Raw genomic sequence first — 27330 nt, 5'->3', positions numbered from 1 at the left:
CCTTTTCTATGTTTTTCGAAAATAACACTATTTAACATTCCTCTAGCATTTTTTTATTTTTTTTTTTTAAGTGGTGGTACTGAGTGCCATTTCTGTTATTTTTTATATCTACTTTATTTTATGCTAAACCTTCAAAATTGAAGATAAGCTGAATAAATAAATGTAGAGTAGATGGATAATCTTCTATTGAGTATCATATTCAGCATAAGATGATAGGCTGTACAAGAGATACGTTATACACTCAACAAGCCCCTATTCAACTTGTTATTCAGCTTCCAGCTTATTCAGCTATTTACACGATTAACCATCCATTGTTCAGCTATGATTCTCACTGTTCAGCTACCATTGCTATTTGGGATGTTTCTAGGAGTTTCATTGGAAATTCTTCCAAGATTCCCACCGGAGTTCCTCCAAACGTTTTAGCAGAGATTCTTCTAAGAGATAAACCTTAAATTCTTCCAGCAGTTGCGTAGTGAAGTATTCGAGCAGTTCCACTGGCGATTCTTATAGACATTCTCCGGGAATGCACCAAAAATTCCTCATGAAGTTTCGTCGGAAATTACTTTATGAATTTAGCAATACTGGGAATCACTCCAGAAGTTCCACACGGGATTCCATTACGAGTTCACTGGAAATTATTGCAGAATTCCACTGGATTTGTTTTTAAAGTTCCATCGAGAACATCTCTGAGATTTTCACCGATGTCTTCAATAATTATGCCAGGAAACTCCTCCGGTGTTTTTAATGAGCTTCTGTAGGAGTTCCATCGAGAATTCCTCTACAAGTTCCGTCGTAAATAACGAGCTCTATCGGTAATTCCTCTAAGAGTTTTACCGGGTATTTCTCTAGTTATGTCAATGGAAATTCCATAAGATGTACCAACAGGAATTCCTCAAGAAGTATCTGCGGAAAGTCGCCTGATTGTTGTGATGTCTCCTAGAAGTTTCTTGGAAAATATTTCTAAAAGCTCCTTCACTAGTATTTCTTTCAAACTGTTTCTCCTGGATTTTTATCCAAAAGTTTTTTCGGTAAGTTTTCCAGAAATTGGAAGTATATCCAGAGATTCTACCAGAATCTTCTCCGTGATCTATTTCGAAAATTCTCCGAAGAGTACATCATGGGAATTTTTCCAGAAGTTTCTTCATAAAAATTACTCCTTCGAGATGTGTTCCAGGAATTACTCCGAGAATTATTACGGAAATTATTCCAGAAATTCCTCTCAGATTTTTTCCAAAGGTTCATCTAGGAATTCTTCTGGAAGTTTGTCCATGAACTTTTTGCAAAGCCAAGGTGCCAGCAAGAGTTTTGTTTTGGTTTGCTGAAATTTCCCATTACTGTTGCTGATTGCTGCTAAAAATTGCCATTATTGTTCCTAAATACTCAAGAAGTTCCATCTGGGGATCCACCCAGGATTTACATCGGTAGCTCCAAGCAGTTCCATCAAGTATTTTTCAGGGAGTTTCATTGGAAATGCTTTAGAGAGTTTCACCGGAATTCCTTTATGATATCCATCGGGAATATCTCCAGCAGAGATTCCTCTAGGTTATTAATCAAAAATTCTTCCAGCAGTTCCTCAGTGAATCTCCGCTGGCGATCCTTCCAGAAGAACCTGCGGGAATTCACAAAAAGTTTTGTTGGAACTTGAAGGAGTTCCTAGAGAAGTTCACTAGATTTTTTTTAACTCCACTGGTTTTTTTTTTTTAATTTCCATCGGAAACTCTAAGATTTCCATCAGTTAATCCTTTAGCCATTCCGCCAAGAAGATCCACTGGTGATTTTTCTAGAAGCTTCCGCCGAAGCTCCACCGAGGATTCCTTTAGAAGTTCCTGCGGAAATTCTTTTAAAAGTTTCAACTGTAGTTCCTCTAAACGTTTCACCGAGAAATTACCTGAGTATTTCAATGGAAATTCCTTAAGATGTACCAACAGGAATTCCTTTCGAAATTTCATCAGGAAATCTCCGTGATGTCTTCCAGAAGTTTCTTGGAAAATTCATCGAATCGAAATTTCTTGGATGATTCTAGCTAATCTGAGAATTCTTCCGTAAATCATTCCAGAAATTCCTGTCAGTTTTCTTCCAAAGGTTCCTGTAGGAATTTTTCCAGAAGTTTCTCCAGGAATTCTCCCGAAAACTCCGAGAACTCTTCGGATAATTCCTTTTGGATTTCTACCAAAACTTCCATTAGAACATTTTTAAGGATTTCCTCTGGGGATTTTTCTAGTACCCCGCCAGGAATTCCTTCTGGTTTCTCCGGAAATTCCTTCAGCCTCGCTCCTTTCGCTGGATAATACTGTTTTGACTTTGTTAGCAAAAGATATTTGTATTATTCTCCAATTGGACTATTTTTCTAGCTTTATATTTGAAAAACTACCGACTGACGTTTTGAAACCCTTTATTGTGCGTTATGATCAATTTTCTTTAGTTAACTTGGCCCGGCAAACATTGTATTGCCATTTCAAATTTGGCAATTGTTGCAAATCATTCCTGTTTCGTTTCTATGAGAAACCCTTCCACCCCCCCCCCCCCCCTTCCATTTCTAAAGGAAAAAGTGGTCTCAAGCCTTCCCGTTCAACTTTGTTCAACAGACTGAAACCACTTGAAACCTTGAAACCTTCGTCGGCGAATAACAGGCTGGTTTCCGTGCGGACAGATCAACTACGGATCAGATGTTAATCCTGCGGATGATCTTGGATAAATTCCGAGAGTTCAACTTGCAGACTCACCATCTGTTGATTGCAACGTACGATAGACTGAAAAGAAATAATCTTTGGCAGATAATACGAGAATATGGTTTTTCCAACGAAATAAGTTAGTCTGATACGCGCAAAACTGGATAAATCAAAATCAAGTAGTGTATATATTTACTTCGTCATATGTGCTAATTCCCGTCATAACAGATGGGAAAAAGGCACAATAAAGATATTACAACTTACCTTTTCCAACGACTGGAAGCAAAAATATGCAGACTATCAATAATAACCAGCCCATACAGCACGTTTCAATTTCAAGCTGCTTACGAGCTGAAATTTGTTTCTTGTTTTGCGTACGACGAAGGCAACCGTACCAAAGCTGACCGAGTTGTTCTTCATCACCGTTCAATTTTCACTTCGCCAGATTCACTTATTGAACCAGCCTTCAGTTCTCACCCCACAAAAGCTCTGTGGCTCTTTAAAGTAGATTTCACTGCTGCAAAATGCAACAAGAGCTGTTCAATAAACTAAATAAATCACTGTTTTCCTGTCGGTCACATGTAAGCAAGTTGTCTTCGTCTAGTGAGGATGCATGCAAATGTGTGCGTGGATTGTCTGCTTACGAAACATCGTATTTCACAATCACAGGGAAAGATTTCTTCATTGCACTGTGATGGTGTATTATGTTGTGGCGGGCAAAACTATTAATTGAATTATTTTAGTCGTTATTCTAAAGCTTCAATTTAAAAGTTTTAAAAGTTTTCTGCTTACTCATTTGTACTTTGAACACATGATTTAATTCGTATTACAAATCATTTGATCATTTTTTTTGAATAAACACATAGCTGCGGTCAAATAATAATAGGGGGATTCACTTAACATCGTAAACTGATTAAACTGATTAAACGTCGCGATCACCAAGTCAATCTTTGATTATTTCATTCGCAAAATCATGAAACATTTCAAATAAGCCGAAAATCATGGCTTACGCAGAAATTTAATCTGTTTAGTGAGTACCCCTAATGTTTTACTATTCTGTGTACCGTAGTGTCACGTAGAAGATGTGCCGGGAATTGAATTCTGGTTGTGCCCGAAATAGACATGGACTAGACGAAAACATAATTCGAGGGACAATTATTCAATCTTACTATTTTTAACGAAATTGTAGATCTTTTACAATACTGTACCTTATATGGAAGCTAATTTATAAGTTTGTAATTGATACAACACTGACCATGAGGCATTAGGCGAGATGCAAGAATAAACTCAATCAATATTGATCGGTGCTTCGGTAGACGGAAATCAGATAAAAACCCTATTCGGATCGCAGACGGATACTTCTTTGTAACGTGAAACGGTGTGGTAAGTCAGTCTACATGACAAAAATCAATTGACTTCCAAGTGTGGCTTTTCCTCAGTGTAGCGCAAACTATTGCACCCGGTCAACCCCGGTCTCCCTTCCAAAATACCTACGTAATCGAACACACGTGATTTCCCAAATGCAGAAGGAACCCACACGTGTCCCGCGATGCATCAGTCAGCAGCAGCCAGCAGCAGCAGTAGCCCTCGAAGCTTTCCAAAGGTACAAAACCGCCGGGTTGATGCTTGACTTAGTTTCGAGTAGGTAGAGGCTTGGTTCGGTTGCATCACCAGAGCGCAGCATGATGCCATCAACATCGTCCGTCAATAATAATTTCTCTATTATAAATCATGTCCAAGTCCCTCCATCACGGTTTGTTTGCTTGCTGATCAGGCTCGAGCTGAGAGGGTACTATGTAGGTATACTGGGCGATGACTTGTTTCGATGCACCCGCCATGTGGTCAAGCTTTGACATGGTTTATTTTGGTTTTTCTTCCGCAGCAATCCGCTAATGAAGCGATGGGAATTGATAATGTTGTTGAGGTTGGTAAAATGCAATGTGACGAATCGAGCATTGAAATAATAACATCGATTGTTTTGTATTTATTTAGAAATTGCAGATACAAACATTTTACAAGCTGTTAATCTGACTTAACAATCAAATTTCCAATTGAGTAACAGAAGACACGATCTATGTTTTACGTCGTATGTTAACAGTTTATTATATTGTATTTTGTAATGCATTTGTAGGGTTCTATTTTATTTTTCGTTACTAACATCCTTATCCTTGTTTTGACATTGTTACTAAATGAATATCTTTTCAAAAAAATATTTAAAGTTGGATAGTTTTGTTCAATGGAAACAAAATACAAAAAAATCATCTACTAAATTTTAAAACACGTGCATATTATTTTTTATTGCACCACTAAATCTAACCTCCAAAATGTTTGTCAGTTCTCAGGTAATTTTGACAGACTACAAACATGCACGAAAAAGACGGATCATATATTCTACTTTATCGATTTTGTTCCCGTCCTTTTCATGCTCATGTCACATCTGCCAAAATGACCTGAGAGTCATTTTGAGGTTAGGTTCGTTGGCGTAATAAAGAATTCTACATCTTTTTTGAACAAATCATAGTAGCCCAGCTTTCGAAACGCAAAACAAGTTTTCCCCAAACCCCTTAGAATCATGTCCTCCCAGCTGGAACTGTCCTGGCCAGCCGAATCCCAACATGTGATCTTCCGGGAGCTTGGTACACACTACACCCGACAGGGTCGCTACCGGGTGGCCACCAGCAACTTCGACAAAGCCGTCCAAGCCAATCCGTATGCCGTCGATTGTCACTACCGCAAGAGTGTGGCCCAGTTCCGCAATTCGGATCTGCGGGATGCCCTTGGGAGCACCCGGGATGGGCTGGCCGTGGAAAGGGACGAACTGGATCCCCGTGGGGAAGATTTTCCCTGTTCGCTGCAGGACTGCCAGACGGTGTTTGAGCTGGACGAGTTTGAGGAGCATGTGAAGGTGACGTCGAACCGGAGTAAGCATTTCGAGGGCCACCGGTTGAAGGATATGCAGGCGGAGCTGCGGTTGGCTTTCCGGAATTACGAGAATGTTCTGGGGAAGCGCGCGGGGCCTTGCTTGTACCAGCAGAGGAGCCGGTTGCGGATGATCGAGGGAGATGGTGGGCAGGTGAAGGCGGAGGATCTTGATGGTAAGAAGGAGTGCGACGCGGTAAGTGTAGTGGAGACGATCGTGAGGGAGCCTCACGTTAGAGAAGTCAAGAGGAAAGAGAAAAATTTGAGGATGCTGGGACAGGTACATCTAAATAGTGGTTGGAAGGATTTGGAATTTTTGAGTTCATTGAGGAAGGGTGGAGAGTGGGAAAAGGTGGTGAATCTCGCGGAAGCAAAAGAGAGTTCGAAGGTTTTGTCGGATACGATCGATCGTTGTTACGATCGGGTAGATGCAGGCTTGCGTAGTCTACAAGCGAGAACTCCGTTCTACACTTATCGTCGAAATCGATTTGGATCGAGTGAGAAATCTGATGCCTATTTGTTGGACGATATGTTTAAAATTCGGTACAAAACATACAGAGACGTGCACAACCAGCTGGATCGTATGCATGAGCTGCGTGATCAGGGCAAATTGGACCAGCTGCTAGCCTATGTGAACGATGTCCTGTGGTATTACTACCAGACCAAAACGGAACGAGTCTTCCCGGATCGATACAAGTTTGTGAATGAAGTTTGCAACCTGGTTGGCTTGGCTATCGCGGAGAGTTACCAGATACCTCCGACGCTGATGGACGAGCGATTGAAGGACCGCCTGGCGATTCTGTTCAATCTGCAACCGACGAAGGATGAGGATGACGTCGTCATACCGATTTTCGGTGACAAGTCTACTTATCGTGATCCGGCAGCTCCGGATTATGGTTACATTGCTTATAAGTAAGTTATTTCGTAGATCCCAACAACAGAATCATTGAAACTTCGCACTTTCACAGGAACAAACTGACCGTGCTGGAGAAACGAATTCCCTACTCACGGTACGCAATCGAGCGGGCTTTCCTGTATCACGAAATGTGCCGCCACCATCTGGAAGCGAGCAAGTTGGACGAAACTCGGATCATGGCACGACGGGTCATAGAGGAAGCGACCCAAAGTGGAAGCAACTTGTGGAAGTTTTTGGGAATTTTGGCCATCGTTCGAGCCGATTGCGCCCAGCTCAGTGTGGAAAAGTTGGCCGATTCGCTGGATGAGGCCGGTGAGGCTGCGTTGGCTCTGGAAGACGAACGACTGGATCATGTGGTTCAGGTCGCACGGATTGTGAGTGGCACCATTTCGTTAATGCTTTCAAACATTTCTAATACATTAAACTTTTCTTAGATCAACTCTAAACTTATGGCTCAAAAGATGGAACAGCGGACGTCTCTCGAAATCAAGCGTACTCAACTGGAGTAGAAACAATTGGCGGAACTGCGTCCAACGCTTTGTTAATCCCTGCATTGAAATCAATAAACTCCCCGTGTGGTCTCAAGTAGACTCTCCATTCTAACCCGATAACCCGATGCTCACTCGTCAAACACAATTAGACGAAAGCACCTCTGATTCTAAATGCAATTGAAAACTGTACTTTTAGAATGCACTTGTATCCCGCCGGCACCGAGCTGTTGAACTCCACCACACAATGCAATTGCACTTTTCCGATAACCGACAGCAGGACACACAGTGCGACATGGACGCACTAGTGTGGACCCACGAGGCAGATGTTAGTCCGAAATCGACCGGTACCGGTACAATACTCTCAAGGACCACTTGTGGCTTGCGTTGGTAGTTTGACTGGTGGTGCTGCATTTTTTTTCCTAGACACTGCACAGCACACCTTTCACAGCCCATCATCGATATGGAAAACAACGAACATGGGTTTTGTGAGGGAACATTTCATACAAAAAAGGAACGAGAGTCCTTCACGCATATCGGTTCATTCGCGGAACACAGGGATGGCGATTATGATAAGGGTGCAGCGCGCGATGCCGATGATGGGCACGTGTCAATATCCCTGTGAGCTCACAGGCCGCTTCATTTGTTTCCTGGTGCGCGAGAGCAGTCGCGCTTATTTGTTTTCTGGAAGGGTCCGACATACGGCGTCATTATCCGGCGGACGGACGACGGAATACAACCAACAGTAGTCTGCTGGATTAGGAATTGTCTTTCGCAGCGTGTGCAGCGGGACTATTATGTTTAGAACTCAATTGCTACGATCATAACACGGCGCACCAGACATATCATTATCGTTTCCCTGTAGAGAAGGGTAATGTTAGACGCAAATCAAATTAATTAGGATTTTTTTTTCGATGAACAGAGTAATACGGTAATATTTTGTGCCCGAGGTCAATGACAGCATGACTGCATTCAACAGAAAGATTTTCTGGGTGGAAGAACGCAGCACCAAGAATGGGAAAGAATATTAGTTCAATAACCTTTTCTATAAGGAAACCCTGGCCAAGATCACAGTGTTTGATGGTATGAAGTGAAGGAATGTTAACTCTTATAATCAAAATATCACCTATATTACTTTAGTGCGCCTCCAACGGGTCATTGCTTCAGATAAAGTATGGCTGGTTTATCAGAAATGCTCGATAAACAGGATGGACCTGCTACCTGCTGGGACTCCCAAAGGAATAGAATATACCGTAAAGATGGATTTCTGGTAAAACTCCTGGAGCTTCCCAAGGAAATTTTGACAGACTTTCGTAAGATTAAAAAAAAAAATCAACAAAACTATGGGAAGCCCTATTAGCATGGGACAACTATGCTGCACACTGCAGAACTTGTATACATCATCTCATCGAATTCCAGAAGAATTTCCGTAAAATCGTCAGGTGAAACAACCAGGAGGATTTTTTGAAGAACTAATGGTACTCTTTAGAACGAATTCGTATAGAAAGTAACACAGGACTAATATATATTACTAGAGGGATCCCTGGTGAATTCACAGGAAAAATAGTTTTACAAGAAAAAAACCAGATCTTCTTGAAATAATTCTGGTAAATTTTCTAGTTCAATATAAGAAAAAAAATAAGATACCTAATCGTGGATGAATGTAAAATTTGGAGAAATTATAGATGACATCTACAAAAACCGTAGAAAATTCAAACCAAATTCTTGTAGAAATCTTTGAGCTTGTCTCTAGAGAATCATCCAAAATTCCCGAAGAGTTCGTGAGGTTGGTTCTCTGAGGAATTTCTATAAGTATTTTACGAGAGAATCCTCAGAGGAATTTTGGAAGGAATCCCTGGAGGTATCTCCGAAGTAATGTCTGAAGCTCATTCCCGATAAGTCGTTTTTTAATAGGTCCCCTGGATTTACTCCTGACAGATTATAAAAGACATTTATGCTATTCAGTATCATAATTTACAATTTATATAACTCATTTTGGTATCATAATGGCCAATTTTTCCGAACTGGTTCATTATGCAACTGAAATGAGTTGCATAATGAAAAATAGCTGTATAATGTTCATAATGCAACTCATTTGAGTTGCATTATGAGCATTATGCAACTCAAATGGGTTGCATTATGAAAAAAATCATTGCATAAAATTTTGTATGGAACTCGTTGCAAAACTCGATTTTTTCAGCACTCTTCGTATTTATCCAACTCGGCAAGCCTCGTTGGATAAATGTACGACTCGTGCTGAAAAAATCAACTTTTTGCAACTCGTTACATAAATAACTATTCCGAAGCAATCGCTAGAGCAATTTTTGAAGAGATTCTTGGAAGAATACCGAATGAAAATTCTTAGATAATCTGCAAAGGGATACTGTGGAAGAGTGTTTGGAGGTAATCACAATTCAATTCCGGGGATTGTTCGCGAAGAAACTCCAGAACAATTAGAAGAATTTCCTAAAACAACTATAGAAAAGTATTACATAAAAAAGGCTAACGTCATAGATAGAAAAACTTATGACTCATTTTATCGAATGGGATATCTTTGCAACTACTTAAGTGAAAATAATTGAATTTATGCGGTTAATTGAATCATTGAATTCTAATCGAGTGGGCGCCCATCTGCCCAAAACTAAAAGTTAGGTCCCATCAATCGACGGGGCTATGGCTGGTCGCATATAAATAGATGAGCTCGTTCCATGCTACATTTTATTATACTGTGCAAATTTAGTAAGCATTTTTTCACACACATCTATATAAATAAAATTGGAATGGTGATTGTATGTCACGCATAGGATTGGAAAGGGGCCAACGGATTTACCCGGTTCTTTTACTGCTGTACTCGCCCAAGGGTCCATCGAATTTATGTGGTGAAAAACTTTAGGAAATCCACCCATAAGGCCGGTAGATTGTGAAAACCCGAAAAGTCACTTAAACGGGGAAATATCAGCAATAACAGCCGGGCTACAAGGTTAGCAGGGACAGCTAGTATCTCATAAAATGTTTGGACAACCGTAGAGAAGTTAGATTTTGACACCGTGGTAACATTTCGATGTTATTCTGTTTTTTTTTTAAGAATATTTCGCCATCAAATGCGAATCTGAAGTTCGCCGACAACTCCGTACTCGCAAGTCCTGTATTTCACAAGCTATAGGAATAGAATCTCTAATTGAAACAAATTCAGATCGTGTAACTTTTGCAGTCAAGTAAACAAGTCTACTCTACATACCTTTTTTTTCACTGTAGACAAACTATGAAAGAAACCATCATAATATGTCTGTTATATTCTATTCTCGTTTCAGGTATGTTGTTCAAATTAAATGATAACAGTTTCTACTAATGGACAGTCGAAATCAAGTAAGAAATTTTCAAAACAAAGCAATAAAAGTTACACACGAAGTGACCCAATACTAGGGTTGGTCGAGAAATGAAGTACCTAAACGGGTTAGTTGAGCCCTGACACTCGTTCATTACATTAATGAACCCAACCATTAAAATGCTTAGGAATTCTCAGGTCATTTTACATATGACACACATGCGTTCTTCTATTTTTCATGGATCATTTTCTTTTTTTTTATTCGACGAACAAAGTATTCTTCCTGACCATGATTCTATCTAACTGCATTTAAAGATCTTCGGGATGCAATGTTAATACTTCTAGCAGCATCAGGAAATGGAAGAAATGGTAGTGCACGGTTATCGGTTGTTATTGAAGACCGTGATATCCCTACCATTTCCATAGTTGTCTTGGATAGATAAATATTTGTTAATAGGATGAGTAATGGAAACAACTAGTTATATAAAAGAAGTATTTCCATATAGATAGCATATAGCTGGATTTCTAAAAAAAAAATAACAGAAATTTTGACCAAACTCCAGAGAAATTCTCATGTGGAGCTTATTGAAAAAAGTTGACTTACTTTCTAAGTACCAAAAATGAACAGAATTTACACACAATATGCAGAAGAAAATTTTAGAAAAACGCCATGGAAAATTTCAGATGTAACTTCTTTGAGATTTTATTTTCATTTAAGACTACCGTCAAGGCACCATTCACCGTGGATCTAAGACGATTCGGGGCAAATAAGGGCTGTCATTTGATACCAGTGTTATAAACATTGTTGGTGCCGCTTTTAATTGCCTTAATTATAGGTTAAAATAAAAGCAATATCCACAGAATTAGAAAATTTTTCACAAAATTTGGTGATATAGTACAATTAGTAAAGGGTAGTAGGGTTGCCTAATTCCGTGGTAGGTCACCATTCACCGTGTATGAGAAATTGTATTCTACTTTGTTTAAAAATGATCAAAACAACCCAGCCAAGGGAATTTTCTTCGTTTAAATTCATTTCAAAACTTGCAAGATTTTATTAGAAAAACGAATGTTCAAATTTTCGATTTTTTCTAGATATATGGGACAATATGGGGCACGGTGATTGGAGACCATTGATTTTTAGGGTACCCATTCACCGTGCCTTTTTGTTTCAATTAAAAAGTACGAGTAATCGTACTTTCTTGTTGAACTTACTTCGGTAATGCAAAATACATACCTGATATGTGAATTTAATTGCTTCTTGGTGGAATAAAAACGTTACTACATTTAGTTTATCGCTTAAATCACGTTAGCGCAGTTTTCGTTTTTTCACTATGAATGCAGTGAACGAGCAGAAACCCGCTTCATGTAAACACACTTTAGTGTCAAAATGATATTTTTAATTGTTTCTAATGAGCGTTTTGACATAGTAACAAAACATTAGTGTTGTATTGGTGAAATTGAAGGGAAATTGTCATATCATTCAATCATAATATGGAAATAATGAAAAAATATTCGAAGACACACGGTGAATGGAGCCCCCACGGTGAATGGCGCCTTGACGGTATTTTGAAATAAACGCAGATAGCTTTTGATTGTGTTCACAAAAATGGCAATTTTTTGCCAGAAATAGCATATCAGCCATTCCATAGAAAAACGATATAGTGCAACTCCGATTGTCGTGAAACTTGGTGGGTTTGTAGTTCTTCGAAAATAATTAGACCCGTATTTTTTTATTTCGTAAATAGGGTGACCAATTTTCAGATAAGGTGGTCCTAAAAATCATGTTTTTTAAAACTAAAATTTTTCAAAAAATCATAACTTTTGAACCAGTCAACCGATTTTAAACTTTTTTTCTTTGAAAGCCTTTGAATTCTAGTTCTCAGGAAAAAATACGCTGAATGGGCCAAATTGAGTTTTAGTGCAAAAAAATGCAAATATATCAGTTTTTCATCTTTCACGTTTTCATGATCTTGGGACCAAAGAGATACCCTGGTTTTATAATTTTTTCAGAAAGTTCAGGAAATTTGGCATAACATCAAGAAATCAGAGATGTATTTTAGTTTTTGAGATATGATTTTTTGAATATCGAGAGTTATATATTTTAATACTAGCTGCTCTAGAATTGCCTGATATTGTAAATATTCATAAAACTATGCCTTGTATTGCTTTTTTAGTGCTTTTTGGTCTTTTTGGTATCCATATATGTGTAAGGATTCAATATATAATCAAATATCAAAAAAGTATTGTATGGGAAAATTCAGCCTTTTGATGCCAATGACCATTGTAAAGCGCAAGTTTACTATAAAGTTTATTTGGCAAGAAAAATTGCAAAACTTTTAAAACCTCCTGCAATAATTGTTATAAAACTCCTAAGTAAGTTTGGGGATAAATTGTGAAGATATTTGTTGATGAAAACCTGTGAGAATCCAAGAAAAAAAACCTTGGTGACATCTACAAAAAAAAGGTAAGGAAACACTAACTGTGAAAATCTTCGAGCAAATATCTGAAGAATCACGCAATATTCCTGAAGAAATCGTTAGATGCGTTTTAAAATGAAACGCTTTATTGATTACCTTTAAAAGAACTAGGAAAATTCAGAGGAAAATCCTCGACGATATCATTGAAGCAATGTTTTCATTTCAAGTTTTTCCGATAATGCCTCTTGATATTTTTTTTTACTAAAGGCTCTGTCTGTATAAAATCCTGACAGATCCTTTAATACATTCAAATAATCGCCAGAAGTGAACGAATTTCCGAATAGATTCAATTCATGGGGTACTCTCTAAAAAGTTCCGGAAAAAAATCTGGATAGAATCGCTGGAGGCATTTCTAAAAAAACCCTGAAGGAGTTCCTGAAACAACCAGAACAATTGATGAGCAGTCAGTAAATGAATCAAAAACAGAAAAAAAAATAAAAAAAAAAGTCAAAGGAATTTTCTTAGAAAACTATAGTTTCTGAGAACCACAAAAAATCTTCGATAATCTTTTACTAAGAGATTGACTAAAAGAATTAAAATTTTATAAGAGTTGCTTCAGCTGCACTTCTGTCAACAATACCCTCAACAAGTACTATCAGACTACTAGTTGACCAACTTACAGTTAAATTTTGGGAATTTTTGATACACTTTTCGAAAAATTACAGCTAGTTGACCATTTTTTGAAAAGTAAAAATTTTACATGTCCTGATCATTTTGTCTATCCCCCGTATTTGAGCGTCGTTTGAGCACTGAATCTCAAATACTAGAGTACCGATTTTCTTCAAATTTTAACTGGGAAGTGTTAATAACTTGAAATTTGATATCTATCTTTTCTAGGCAAGTTTTTTTCATGTTATCGCAAATGTCTTATTTTAAGAAAAATCACTCAATTGTAACTCAGCGTAAACTGATTAAACGTCGCGATCACCAGGCATTCTTTGATTATTTCCAAAATTTCCAATAATTTCCAAAATTTGAGATCTACGATATTTTTGAAAGTTTTACTTAGAAATGTTTTTTTTTTTTCGCAAATTCAATTTCATCGCTCACCTGTTTATTTATTTTTTTTTCAAATTTAGGATGACACATAGCATGTAACAATACACCTAGTTTTATATTAGTTTATAGGGTTTGTGTTCCATCAGTAATCTCACGCTCCCAATTCCATCCTATTCGAAAACAAGCGATTACGGCACCGATTGATTCCGTTCTTTTTGTTTTCGTGGGTGCTCACTTCTAACAAAAAATACAAAAATAAGAAACAAAACAAACAGCGCTTCAATCCTTTGTTTTTCGTAGGATGAAAATGGGAGCCACATGCTTAATAAGGGAACCAATACCCTATTAGTTTAATATTTTCAACCAAAATTTAGAAAGCTAGTTTTATATTGATGAACGTAATAATTAATTAGGTTACAAATAAAGAGTAATAAAAAAAATAATAAAAAATGGATTCCTCTTTCCTGAGAAACAAAATTTTGTCGCAGTCGGTAGGATTCGAACCTACGCTCCCAGAGGGAATCTGATTTCTAGTCAGACGCCTTAACCGCTCGGCCACGACTGCTTGTTGAATTTCGTGTGCGCAGCATAAAATCATCTTGTTCATTTCAGATCGTCATATTGCCAAAGTGAAAGGAATTTGTTTCACTTAGGCTTGTGGCCGTTTCGTTTCCTACGACGCGAAGGGTTGCATAATAGTGAAACCAGCTAATGCAACCAGATGTGAATGAATCAAATCTGTCGTCGCGAATTCAGCAGATCCTGTCAGTTTTGAAGTTATCTCCTGTAGGTCAGCGTCCTTACTACCAATCGTTTCCCGTAAAAGGTTTAACCGTACCTCATCGCGCAACCATATCATCGCAGATTAATCTAAATGCACGGCGGCGACGGCGGCGCAAGATCCTCTTGATCCCTAAAAATAATCGCAATAAAACGCCTATGGTTATCACTGTTTCATAATCTCATAACCCGTTTCTCGACGTTTGCTGATGCATTGGAGTCTGATTTTACCCTCCTTCTGCAAACACACCATCGTTCGCGCATCAGCTCTCTACAAAAACCACACATCACCGACCGACCGACCGACCAAATGCTATTCGAAGAGTGGCCTTGCATAATGCACCGCGCCGCGCCGCCACATGAGGAGGATGGCAAATAGTTAGCATTTTCGTTGGTTATATCGTTTTCAGCATTTTCAAGGACTTCGGTTTAATGTTTTGCTGTGTCGTGGAAAAGTATTGAAAAAATGTTAAAGTTCGTATGAAAAAAAATGAATTCACAATAAAAAATACTATGATACAATATTCAATATTCATAATCCACTCATTTATGCATGTACCGTAATAGCCTATATTTCCGCATTGAATTCAAACCACACAATGAATTAATTTTTTAAACTCAGACTTCAAAAAGTCAAATTTTTGTTGTGAAATAAATAAAAATAAAAAATCAAACATTTTGGTCTTACTACAGGAATTTATTTTATTTTGTCGTTTTCCTGTTAAAAAAATAAAAAAAAAACATTCATATTTTCTCACTTAAAATGATTAGTTACATAATTGCCTCTATCATATTTTTTTTAATTTTTTTTTATTTTTCTGAATTTTTATCTATAATTGTTCAAAAATTGATTTTAGTATCTGTTAAACAGTCATATTATATTGTAAAGCATCTTTCTCCATTATGTTCATAATATTCAAGTTTTTAACCTTTTCTATTTCCATTTTTTCACTTCACAATGAAATCATTCAGATACCCAAACTTAAAAACACACTTTTGTGAAACAAAATTAAAAGATACATTATCATATTCATGAAATATACATTCCTATGAACTCTTCCAAATTTTTCTTCCATTTTCTGATTGTTTAACAAATGCTAAAATAAAATAAAATATTTTTTTTATTTTTTACCTTTGCGAATTTTATTATATTTTGTATTTGTGTTTAACTTAATTTCTCAACAGAAATCTGATTATCTAAAGTAAGGAAACTCCAACAAAGCTTAGTGTTTGATTTTAGTTCACATTATTCCAAAATATTTGGTTCAGTGTGGTCGATTATTTAATATTGTGAAGTATCTTTCGTCATTTTTTTATGATTTAAAACTCACTCTTCATGCAAAACATAATAAAATTGAATAAATAAAATTATTATACTGTTCATACCTGCACTTTTTTTGAATTTCTGATTGTAAAAAAAATGTGTCCTAATCTATCTATATAAAAATGAGTTTGAAGTCGCTTTGAGGCAACAAAAGTCACAAACGGCTGAACTGATCAGCATGACTCTTGCACGGTTCGATTCGTATTTGTGGTGGCTGTGTTTATATGTAATAAAAAGTTACGAAAATCAACTAAAAAGTAGAACAACTGTGAAAGTAATGATTTTTCATGAATCGAGAAGAAATTCAACAGGATCGAAATGGAACCAATCTAGAGTGCTGTGCTAAAATGACCTCCACAGTTGTCAAACCACTTCAGCCTGGCAGGACAAAGTTTGCCGGGACAGCTAGTCATTTCTAAATATTATTTTTTATTTTTTTTCGCATCTGTGGTAAGAAATTAAAAAAAAAATGCCTTATCTTATTGATTCATTTATAAAAATGCAATGTCAATTCTGTTTTTTTTTTAATTTTTTTCAATTTGATTTAAATTGAACATATAAACAAAGTTTATTGTGAGATTTTAGTTCATATTATTACAAAATCTCTGGTTTAGAAGTGATAATTTAATATTAGTAACTAATGTGTCTTTTGCCTTTATTTCCATGAAGTTTGAGTTTTTTGTATTTCTTTTTGTCCTAACAAAAATACACTGTTCCCAAAAAAGTGGGAAAGAAAACCTCAAAAAACCCACAGTTGAACAGCTCATTTTTTTTTTCAACGTACCCACCGACCTAGCATGACCGAGTCAACAAGGTCACTTTGCGAAGCTCCCTCGCAAATTTTCCAAACCACTCGCTTTAGGTTTTCAGCTTGTGTGTGGTAAAATTAGCCCACTTGTGATTGCGACACCGGGAGGCAGGCAAAAATCCTGTCGGAGTGGTTTATATCAATATTGATTTTGCAGATTTGAGTTCGCAACCAAAGAGGACCCTTACCCCCAAATGAGCTTCCGCCAAGTATGGTTCACAATCACAGTACAAAAGACCGGCTTTCCAGATTTAATCAGATTTTCGTACGCAACTGTGCTACCGATCGACCGGTGTGGTAGTTTTGATATTTGATCGTTGGATTATGTATTACAGTTTTTTTTTTCTTTTTTTTTTTGCTACAACGAGTGCAACAATTGAAACTTTGTATTTTGAAATATTAAACATTGTTTGCCTGCCTAACCAGGCGGGAGAACGGATACTTTTCCGATGAAGGGGAGAGCTCACGCGGATTTAGAATTTATTATGCACCATCGCAGCACCTCATCGCACCGGTGCGAGTTGAAACGCGAGATTTGGGCACGAGCCGCCGTCGCTGTTTTTACCTATCGCAAGAGGGGAGAGCCAATGAATAACAGCAACTTAGCATTTGTAACAAAAAACGGCGGGCCGGGATATTATAATGAAATTAATCTGTAAATTATGATCGGTTTTAATCCGGAATTATGTGTTTTATTTTTGAGATGCTTTACGGCAAAAAATAATATCGAATGCATAACACAGTTTTGATTTCAATATGGAAATCGAAACGGACGTACCATATTAAATATAAAATAAATAAACAAATTGCTATCAGACTTTCTTCAAGAGAGCAGGCAGTCGTGGCCGAGCGGTTAAGGCGTCTGACTAGAAATCAGATTCCCTCTGGGAGCGTAGGTTCGAATCCTACCGACTGCGATAATTTTTATTTCGATTGAGAGCAGCGCTGTTACAATTACGTATGTATGGTACGTATGTACACGAAATAGTAAAAAAAAAGTACCAAAAAATATTATATCAAAAACTAAAAAACATACATTTCTGATGTTTGAATATGTTACCCCAAATTACCTGAATTTTCTGATAAAAATATCAAACCAGGGTACTCCCTTGGTCTTGAGACCATGAAAATGTAAAAAAAAAATAAAATAATTGCATATTTCTTGCATCTAAACATAATTTGATCCCTTTAACGTATTTTTCCTAAAACTACATTTCAATATCTTTCAAACAAAAAAAAAGTTCAAAATCGGTCAACTGGTTAAAAAGTTATGATTTTTTTGGAAAATTTTAGTTTTAAAATCCTTGATATATAATAAATATTAATGCTAGCCACTCCGTGAACTTGCTTACAACACCCAAAGACGAATTAAAAAAATCTATATATGTTCGATGAACTACAAATACAGCCCCTCAAGAAAAAAAAAATAAGTATAGTTTTTTCTTTGAAGCTTGTTGAAAATCTGAGAATTGATGAAAAATAAAAAAATTACAGAAAAAAAGAGTTGGAAGCATTTGATCATCCTGGGCTGCTTGAATAATATTAAGGCTGGAGGTCAGATTTCTACATAAAAAAAAAATAAAAAACGAAGAGTTTTTGAAACTAAAAAAATATATGAAATCTAACATAAATCCTCGTTGAATATTATTCTCAGTGTATTTTTATTTTCTAAAATTCCTTCAAATATGCTCAAACATCTTCGAAGACAGCATTTCAATCCAACAAACCGATTTCGAGCTATAATTGTTGAAGAAGAAATTTTGTTTTCAATGTTACATATATCAGGATCATGATTATGTTATCTTCGGCAAAGTGGATTGGTTGTTCAAGGGCTTTCAGTTGAACTACAATTTGATTCGTGTCTCTGCCACTAGTTGCTTGGTGCTAGTTGCTTATTTGAAAAACCTGCGAAATTTAACTATTTGCTAGAACACTTTCCACAAGCTGTAAGTTTTTATAAAGTACAGCAAATATTCTCAAATGTGGACTGCTAGTTGTTCAGCTTAGCTAGAATTGGTACAACTTTGAGCTTAATCGGTTAACTCAACTCGAAATTAGAGTGATTAATAAAATGTATCTTATTTGACCTTCATTTTTAAACTGCTTTACCTCATAGTATTCGGTTCACTTAATGAAATGAAATTATGTACATTCATGACGCACGCTATGTCCAAAGGAAAGTATTATGAAAATCGAATGTACCTCAAAGGTTATTCCATAGGATCGTAGCTTTGGACCTCTAGTTTCAGAATCTGTGCGGTTTAAAATATTTCATCTCGGGTTTTTTGATATTTTAGATTTTTTCCCTATTTTCCTATACAAATATCTAAAAAAGTTAAATTTTAAGGTCAATTTCGTCCCATATAAAAATGTATGGAAAAAAAACACAAGATGGATTATTTTAAATCACACATTTTCTGAATCTAGAGGTTCAAAAATATGGCTCTAGCGTATAAATTTTGAGGTACATTCAGTTTTCATAATACTTCCCTTTGGACATAGCGTGTGACGATTGAAAACATTTGAATAAACCAAATATGTTAGGAAAAATGAAAGTTACAGTTTGTTGAATGCTTTTCGAGAACCGCCTCGTGACATTATTTCACATCAAATAATTCTTAGAAGCTAATCTCCACACGATTCCAGGGGGAACCTCCACGAGATTCCAGGGGAAATCTCCACACGATTCCAGGGGGAACCTCCACGAGATTCCAGGGGAAATCTCCACGAGATTCCAGGGGAAATCTCCGCGAGATTCCACGGGGAATCTCCGCGAGATTCCATGGGGAATCTCCGCGAGATTCCATGGGGAATCTCCGCGAAATTCCAGGTGGAATCACCACAAGATTCCAGGAGGAATCTCCCCGAGATTCCAGGGGGAATCTCCACGAGATTCCAGGGGGAATCTCCACGAGATTCCAGGGGGAATCTCCACGAGATTCCAGGGGGAATCTCCACGAGATTCCAGGGGGAATCTCCACGAGATTCCAGGGGGAATCTCCACGAGATTCCAGGGAAAATCTCCACGAGATTCCAGGGGGAATCTCCACGACATTCCAGGAGGAATCTTCACGAGATTTCAGGGGAAATGTCCACGAGATTCTAGGGGAATCTCCACGAGCTTCCAGGAGGAATCTCCATGAGATTCCTGGTGGAATCTCCATGAGATTCCTGGGGGAATCTCCACGACATTCCAGGAGGAATCTTCACGACATTCCAGGGAAAATGTCCACGAGATTCTAGGGGAATCTCCACTAGATTCCAGGAGGAATTTCCATGAGATGTCAGGAAGAATTCCCACGAGATTCCAGGAAGAATTTTTACGAGGTCCAGGAGGAATCTGCACGAGATTCCAGGAGGATTCTCAATGAGATTCCAGGAGGAATCTCCACGAGATTCCAGGCGGAATCTCCACAAGATTCCAGGCGGAATCTCCACGAGATTCCTGGGGGAATCTCCACGAAATTTCAGGGGGAATCTCCACGAGATTCCAGGGGGAATCTCCACGAGATTCCAGGGGGAATCTCCACGAGATTCCAGGTTGAACCTCCACAAGATTCCAAGGGGAATCTCCACGAGATTCCAAGGGGAATCTCCACGAGATTCCAAGGGAAATCTCCACGATATTCCAGGGGGAATCTCCACGAGATTCCAGGGGGAATCTCCACGAGATTCCAGGGGCAATCTCCACGAGATTCCAGGAGGAATCTCCACGAGATTCCAGGAGGAATCTCCACGAGATTCCAGGAGGAATCTCCACGAGATTCCAGGAGGAATCTCCACCAGATTCCAGGAGGAATCTCCACGAGATTCCAGGAGGAATCTCCACGAGATTCCTGGAGGAATCTCCACGAGATTCCAGGGGGAATCTCCACGAGATTCCAGGGGGAATCTCCACGAGATTCCAGGGGGAATCTCCACGAGATTCCAGGGGGAATCTCCACGAGATTCCAGGGGGAATCTCCACGAGATTCCAGGGGGAATCTCCACGAGATTCCAGGGGGAATCTCCACGAGATTCCAGGGGGAATCTCCACGAGATTCCAGGGGGAATCTCCACGAGATTCCAGGGGGAATCTCCACGAGATTCCAGGGGGAATCTCCACGAGATTCCAGGGGGAATCTCCACGAGATTCCAGGGGGAATCTCCACGAGATTCCAGGGGCAATCTCCACGAGATTCCAGGAGGAATCTCCACGAGATTCCAGGAGGAATCTCCACGAGATTCCAGGAGGAATCTCCACGAGATTCCAGGAGGAATCTCCACGAGATTCCAGGAGGAATCTCCACGAGATTCCAGGAGGAATCTCCACGAGATTCCAGGAGGAATCTCCACGAGATTCCAGGAGGAATCTCCACGAGATTCCAGGAGGAATCTCCACCAGATTCCAGGAGGAATCTCCACCAGATTCCAGGAGGAATCTCCACCAGATTCCAGGAGGAATCTCCACGAGATTCCAGGAGGAATCTCCACGAGATTCCAGGAGGAATCTCCACGAGATTCCAGGAGGAATCTCCACCAGATTCCAGGAGGAATCTCCACCAGATTCCAGGAGGAATCTCCACGAGATTCCAGGAGGAATCTCCACGATATTCCAGGAGGAATCTCCACCAGAATCCAGGAGGAATCTCCACGAGATTCCAGGAGGAATCTCCACGAGATTCCAGGAGGAATCTCCACGAGATTCCAGGGGGAATCTCCACCAGATTCCAGGAGGAATCTCCACGAGATTCCAGGAGGAATCTCCACGAGATTCCAGGAGGAATCTCCACGAGATTCCAGGGGGAATCTCCACGAGATTCCAGGGGGAATCTCCACGAGATTCCAGGGGGAATCTCCACGAGATTCCAGGGGGAATCTCCACGAGATTCCAGGGGGAATCTCCACGAGATTCCAGGGGGAATCTCCACGAGATTCCAGGGGGAATCTCCACGAGATTCCAGGTGGAATCTCCACGAGATTCCAGGGGGAATCTCCACGAGATTCCAGGGGGATTCTCCACGAGATTCCAGGGGGAATCTCCACGAGATTCCAGGGGGAATCTCCACGAGATTCCAGGGGGAATCTCCACGAGATTCCAGGGGGAATCTCCACGAGATTCCAGGTGGAATCTCCACGAGATTCCAGGGGAAATCTCCACGAGATTCCAGGGCAAATCTCCACGAGATTCCAGGGGGAATCTCCACGAGATTCCAGGGGTTATCACCACGAGATTTCAGGGGGAATCGCAACGAGATTCCAGGGGGAACCTCCACGAGATTCCAGGGGGGAATCTCCACGAGATTCCAGGGGGAATCTCCACGAGATTCCAGGGGGAATCTCCACGAGATTACAGGGGGAATCTCCACGAGATTCCAGGGGGAATCTCCACGAGATTCCAGGGGGAATCTCCACGAGATTCCAGGGGGAATCTCCACGAGATTCCAGGGGGAATCTCCACGAGATTCCAGGGGGAATCTCCACGAGATTCCAGGGGGAATCTCCACGAGATTCCAGGGGGAATCTCCACGAGATTCCAGGGGTTATCACCACGAGATTTCAGGGGGAATCGCAACGAGATTCCAGGGGGAACCTCCATGAGATTCCAGGGGGGAATCTCCACGAGATTCCAGGGGGATTCTCCACGAGATTCCAGGGGGATTCTCCACGAGATTCCAGGGGGAATCTCCACGAGATTCCAGGGGGAATCTCCACGAGATTCCAGGGGGAATCTCCACGAGATTCCAGGGGGAATCTCCACGAGATTCCAGGGGGAATCTCCACGAGATTCCAGGGGGAATCTCCACGAGATTCCAGGGGTTATCACCACAAGATTTCAGGGGGAATCGCAACGAGATTCCAGGGGGAACCTCCACGAGATTCCAGGGGGGAATCTCCACGAGATTCCAGGGGGAATGTCCACGAGATTCCAGGGGGAATCTCCACGAGATTCCAGGGGGAATCTCCACGAGATTCCAGGGGGAATCTCCACGAGATTCCAGGGGGAATCTCCACGAGATTCCAGGGGGAATCTCCACGAGATTCCAGGGGGAATCTCCACGAGATTCCAGGGGGAATCTCCACGAGATTCCAGGGGGAATCTCCACGAGATTCCAGGGGGAATCTCCACGAGATTCCAGGGGTTATCACCACGAGATTTCAGGGGGAATCGCAACGAGATTCCAGGGGGAACCTCCACGAGATTCCAGGGGGAATCTCCACGAGATTCCAGGGGGAATCTCCACAAAATTCCAGGGGAAATCTCCACGAGATTCCAGGGGAAATCTCCACGAGATTCCAGGGGGAATCTCCACGAGATTCCAGGGGTTATCACCACGAGATTTCAGGGGGAATCGCAACGAGATTCCAGGGGGAACCTCCATGAGATTCCAGGGGGGAATCTCCACGAGATTCCAGGGGGAATCTCCACGAGATTCCAGGGGGAATCGCAACGAGATTCCAGGGGGAACCTCCACGAGATTCCAGGGGGGAATCTCCACGAGATTCCAGGGGGAATCTCCACGAGATTCCAGGGGGAATCTCCACGAGATTACAGGGGGAATCTCCACGAGATTCCAGGGGGAATCTCCACGAGATTCCAGGGGGAATCTCCACGAGATTCCAGGGGGAATCTCCACGAGATTCCAGGGGGAATCTCCACGAGATTCCAGGGGGAATCTCCACGAGATTCCAGGGGGAATCTCCACGAGATTCCAGGGGGAATCTCCACGAGATTCCAGGGGGAATCTCCACGAGATTCCAGGGGTTATCACCACGAGATTTCAGGGGGAATCGCAACGAGATTCCAGGGGGAACCTCCATGAGATTCCAGGGGGGAATCTCCACGAGATTCCAGGGGGATTCTCCACGAGATTCCAGGGGGATTCTCCACGAGATTCCAGGGGGAATCTCCACGAGATTCCAGGGGGAATCTCCACGAGATTCCAGGGGGAATCTCCACGAGATTCCAGGGGGAATCTCCACGAGATTCCAGGGGGAATCTCCACGAGATTCCAGGGGGAATCTCCACGAGATTCCAGGGGTTATCACCACAAGATTTCAGGGGGAATCGCAACGAGATTCCAGGGGGAACCTCCACGAGATTCCAGGGGGGAATCTCCACGAGATTCCAGGGGGAATGTCCACGAGATTCCAGGGGGAATCTCCACGAGATTCCAGGGGGAATCTCCACGAGATTCCAGGGGGAATCTCCACGAGATTCCAGGGGGAATCTCCACGAGATTCCAGGGGGAATCTCCACGAGATTCCAGGGGGAATCTCCACGAGATTCCAGGGGGAATCTCCACGAGATTCCAGGGGGAATCTCCACGAGATTCCAGGGGGAATCTCCACGAGATTCCAGGGGGAATCTCCACGAGATTCCAGGGGTTATCACCACGAGATTTCAGGGGGAATCGCAACGAGATTCCAGGGGGAACCTCCACGAGATTCCAGGGGGAATCTCCACGAGATTCCAGGGGGAATCTCCACAAAATTCCAGGGGAAATCTCCACGAGATTCCAGGGGAAATCTCCACGAGATTCCAGGGGGAATCTCCACGAGATTCCAGGGGTTATCACCACGAGATTTCAGGGGGAATCGCAACGAGATTCCAGGGGGAACCTCCATGAGATTCCAGGGGGGAATCTCCACGAGATTCCAGGGGGAATCTCCACGAGATTCCAGGGGGAATCTCCACGAGATTGCAGGGGGAATCTCCACGATATTATAGCGTGAATCTTCACGAGATTCCAGGGGAAATATCCACCATGAGATTCCAGAGGAAATCTCCACGAGACTCCAGGGGGAATCTTCTCGAAATGTCTGGCAGACTTTATAGAATTGCCTGCTTTTAGAGATAATGTTGGAAAAATACTTGAGAAAATGTTAATGATATTTTTCAAGCATAATTCCTTAACCCACTAATACCCTATTTTTTTATTTTGTTCTAAACATCATTTTTCGTCATCTAAAATCGATTTAAACATGTTTTGGAAGATGATTCTTTTTAGTTCTCGATTTCGTGAATTTCAGTTTTTGATTTGTCTAATTTTTATTTTTGAACATACTCACACTTTTATATTTTTCCTGGAAGCCAATTTGGGGAACGGATTTTTTTAGATGAAAACATTTTGAGATTTTATGGTTATTTTTGAAATATTATTATTTTAATTTTTTTTCACAGAAAATTTTATTTTCCGTGTAATTTGAGGGAAAATAATTTTAGAGTGTATTCGGTTCCTTTAAACTATTAAACAAGGATTGAATGTTTTGTGAAAAATTTAAAATATGTTAATTGTAGCGATTCAATACAAAATAAACAATGACTTCTAAAAGGTGACTAAACATCAATTTTTCAATGATTTTTTAAAAATGTAAATACGCTTTAAAATACACCAAAAACCATTTTGAGATATACAGAACAGTCCTAAATATCAGCCAAAAATAAAAAAAAATTATTTTCCACGATACAAAAATTACAAAAATGCTCAAACTATACCCCGTCTAAAGGCGGGATTGGGTATTAGAGGGTTAAACTCCCGCAGAATTTTATTGATGAATTGGAACTCCTGGTGTTAGTATTCCTAGCATAATTAATCAGATGGCCACTGGAAGGAATTTTTGGTATTTTTCTGACCATTTCTGAATAGCTTTTAGAACAATTAATAAATGACTCGAAACAATATTTGAAAGAATTTGCAAACCTCTCTTTCTCACTGATGCTTCTGAGCTGCGCATGTTTTTCGCAATCACGAGAGATTTTTTTTTTGGAAGGATATCATAAAGAATATGATGCAGTACTTTTAAGAATTTGATTGCCAACTTAATTGTACAGTTAATGTCAATTACTGTTTTCAAATGTGAAACTATTGACAACAATTAAAAACTCTAGCCGGAGCCCGTGGCGTAGTTGGTCACACGTTCGCTTCATATGCGGATGGTCATGGGTTTGATTCCCAGCCCCGGCACTTGCAATTTTTCGTCAGTTGCTTTTCCCCCGAGAGCAACTGACCCGGATACCTGGACATCGGCGAACTGCTACTCATAATGGACCCCCAATCGGACTGGAAAGGAACAACGGCCATCCATCATCATCCTTGTGCTCATCATTCTACTAGGTATAAAGTAGAAAACGTGAAAGCAGCAGAAAGGCAACCAGTTCGATAAAGTAGAATAGAATGTAGGCGCTGTACAAAAATGTAAGTGCAGCAGTCAATTGAAATTGTTCACGTAGTGCCCCAGTGGACAATAGAGCTGTACATTAGGTTAAGTGATTAAGAATAAAAAAAAAATTAAAAACTATTGATTTACAACATTTTTTCCATTCACCTTAAAATTAATCCATCTGAAAGAATTTTTGTTCGAATACTTTATCGGTCTAAATGTGATATTATTGTATTTGTTATTGGTGTATTCCTGAAGAAAAAAAGAGACGAGCAAGAGAAGATTAAAGAAAACTTCCCCAGAAAATAAGTTAGATCATTTGAAGAAAATTTCATTTCTATATGTACATGATTCGACGGATTTACAAAGAGGTCCTTAGATTCTCCTGAATTGCAAAAAGCCAACGTGTGTGTGGTCTACCACGAAGCAGATAGCTCCTTCCTGACTCTCTGTTTAATGTGGTTTTAGCTTGTCATTCCTCCGGCAAACGAGCCACGTGCCCAGCCCACCGCAGCCTGTCGTATTTTATTCTCTTCACTATATACTTCCCGGGTAGACGAGAATATCTAAATCATATCTCAAATCGAACACTTTTTGCTGTCATAGCTCGATATGATTTTGATGAGCTATTCAAAAATCTTATGAATATCGCACGAATAGCTCAAAGTGATATGGTATCAGTTTTAGTTTTTGTCGAAATAGCTGAAAATTTCTACATAAGAACAAGTTTAGCTATTCTGCACGAAATGGAACACATACACCCATAGAGATGGCTCAATGTTAGTGAAATGCCATGTGCCCCTTTCTGAGCTGTGGAAACGAAGAACCGCATGCTCTTATTCCCATGTTATTTACAACAGTGAGCCACAGTTGAGTGGTAAGCATCGCCGCCTGTGAATCCTAAGGTCGTAGGTTCGATTTTGGATGCTGACGTTTTTTTATTTATTTTTTTCTAGAAAAAAGTGACAAATCTTGTCTGCTATTATTTTGATCTTGTAATATCTTAACGAGCTATTATTGAGTAGTTCACCATATTAGATTTTGCTATTATTTCTGTTCTTTTACCTCTTATATCAATCAAACCAATATCAGTTTTTGCTCTTCAGTAATTCAATCAATCATAACTGAATATGCTATTCATCAGATTTTTCCACCTACTCGGGTTGATACAGTTCGTAGTTCATCCGACGACGCCAGACTTTGAGTTAACCGCCGAGTATTTTTTGCAGTACCTAACGTTCGAGGACTCCAAAGGCTCTCCGATCAACTTCTCTCAACGTCCACCGTATTAAGCGACCGGAAAAACCAGAGTATTGTACAACGCTAGTTTTGTCTTCGTTAGCACCTTAAGGGACTTCACTGGGTTTCAATGACCGAAAAAAGTCCAATTCGTAGCCGCAATCCGTCTTCTCACCTCGCGGGTATCATCAGTATCGGACGTCACAAGAGTACCAAGATAAACAAATTCGTCCGCAACATCA

The 27330-nt window shown here is 40.0% G+C and overlaps 2 protein-coding genes and 2 non-coding genes across 4 annotated transcripts in view; 3 read left to right on the top strand and 1 right to left on the bottom strand.

The window, feature by feature from the left end:
• The window catches only part of LOC109421249 (centaurin-gamma-1A), a 560936-nt gene that overhangs the window by 279656 nt on the left and 253950 nt on the right, over positions 1-27330 (top strand). The window lies entirely within an intron of this gene.
• Positions 5202-7616, top strand: LOC115256245 (outer dynein arm-docking complex subunit 4-like). Its single transcript, XM_029854508.2, has 3 exons — positions 5202-6500; positions 6557-6878; positions 6939-7616. The coding sequence occupies exons 1-3, from the start codon at positions 5242-5244 to the stop codon at positions 7011-7013; spliced, it is 1656 nt and encodes a 551-aa protein (XP_029710368.1). The 5' UTR covers positions 5202-5241; the 3' UTR covers positions 7014-7616.
• Trnas-aga (transfer RNA serine (anticodon AGA)) lies at positions 14277-14358 on the bottom strand. Its single transcript has one exon. It is a non-coding gene; the product is annotated as a tRNA-Ser (tRNA).
• Trnas-aga (transfer RNA serine (anticodon AGA)) lies at positions 17541-17622 on the top strand. Its single transcript has one exon. It is a non-coding gene; the product is annotated as a tRNA-Ser (tRNA).

This window comes from Aedes albopictus, chromosome 2 (genome assembly GCF_035046485.1).
Source record: "Aedes albopictus strain Foshan chromosome 2, AalbF5, whole genome shotgun sequence".
In the NCBI taxonomy this organism is placed as follows: Eukaryota; Metazoa; Arthropoda; class Insecta; order Diptera; family Culicidae; genus Aedes; species Aedes albopictus.
This window is presented reverse-complemented; position numbering and strand designations above follow the sequence as displayed.

Excerpts from the sequence above, each read along its gene's own strand:
- LOC115256245 (XM_029854508.2), top strand. The coding sequence starts at position 5,242 with ATGTCCTCCCAGCTGGAACTGTCCTGGCCAGCCGAATCCCAACATGTG. Across the intron at positions 6,501-6,556 it reads TATGGTTACATTGCTTATAA|GAACAAACTGACCGTGCTGG; the intron begins GTAAGTTATTTC and ends GCACTTTCACAG. Across the intron at positions 6,879-6,938 it reads TGGTTCAGGTCGCACGGATT|ATCAACTCTAAACTTATGGC; the intron begins GTGAGTGGCACC and ends AACTTTTCTTAG.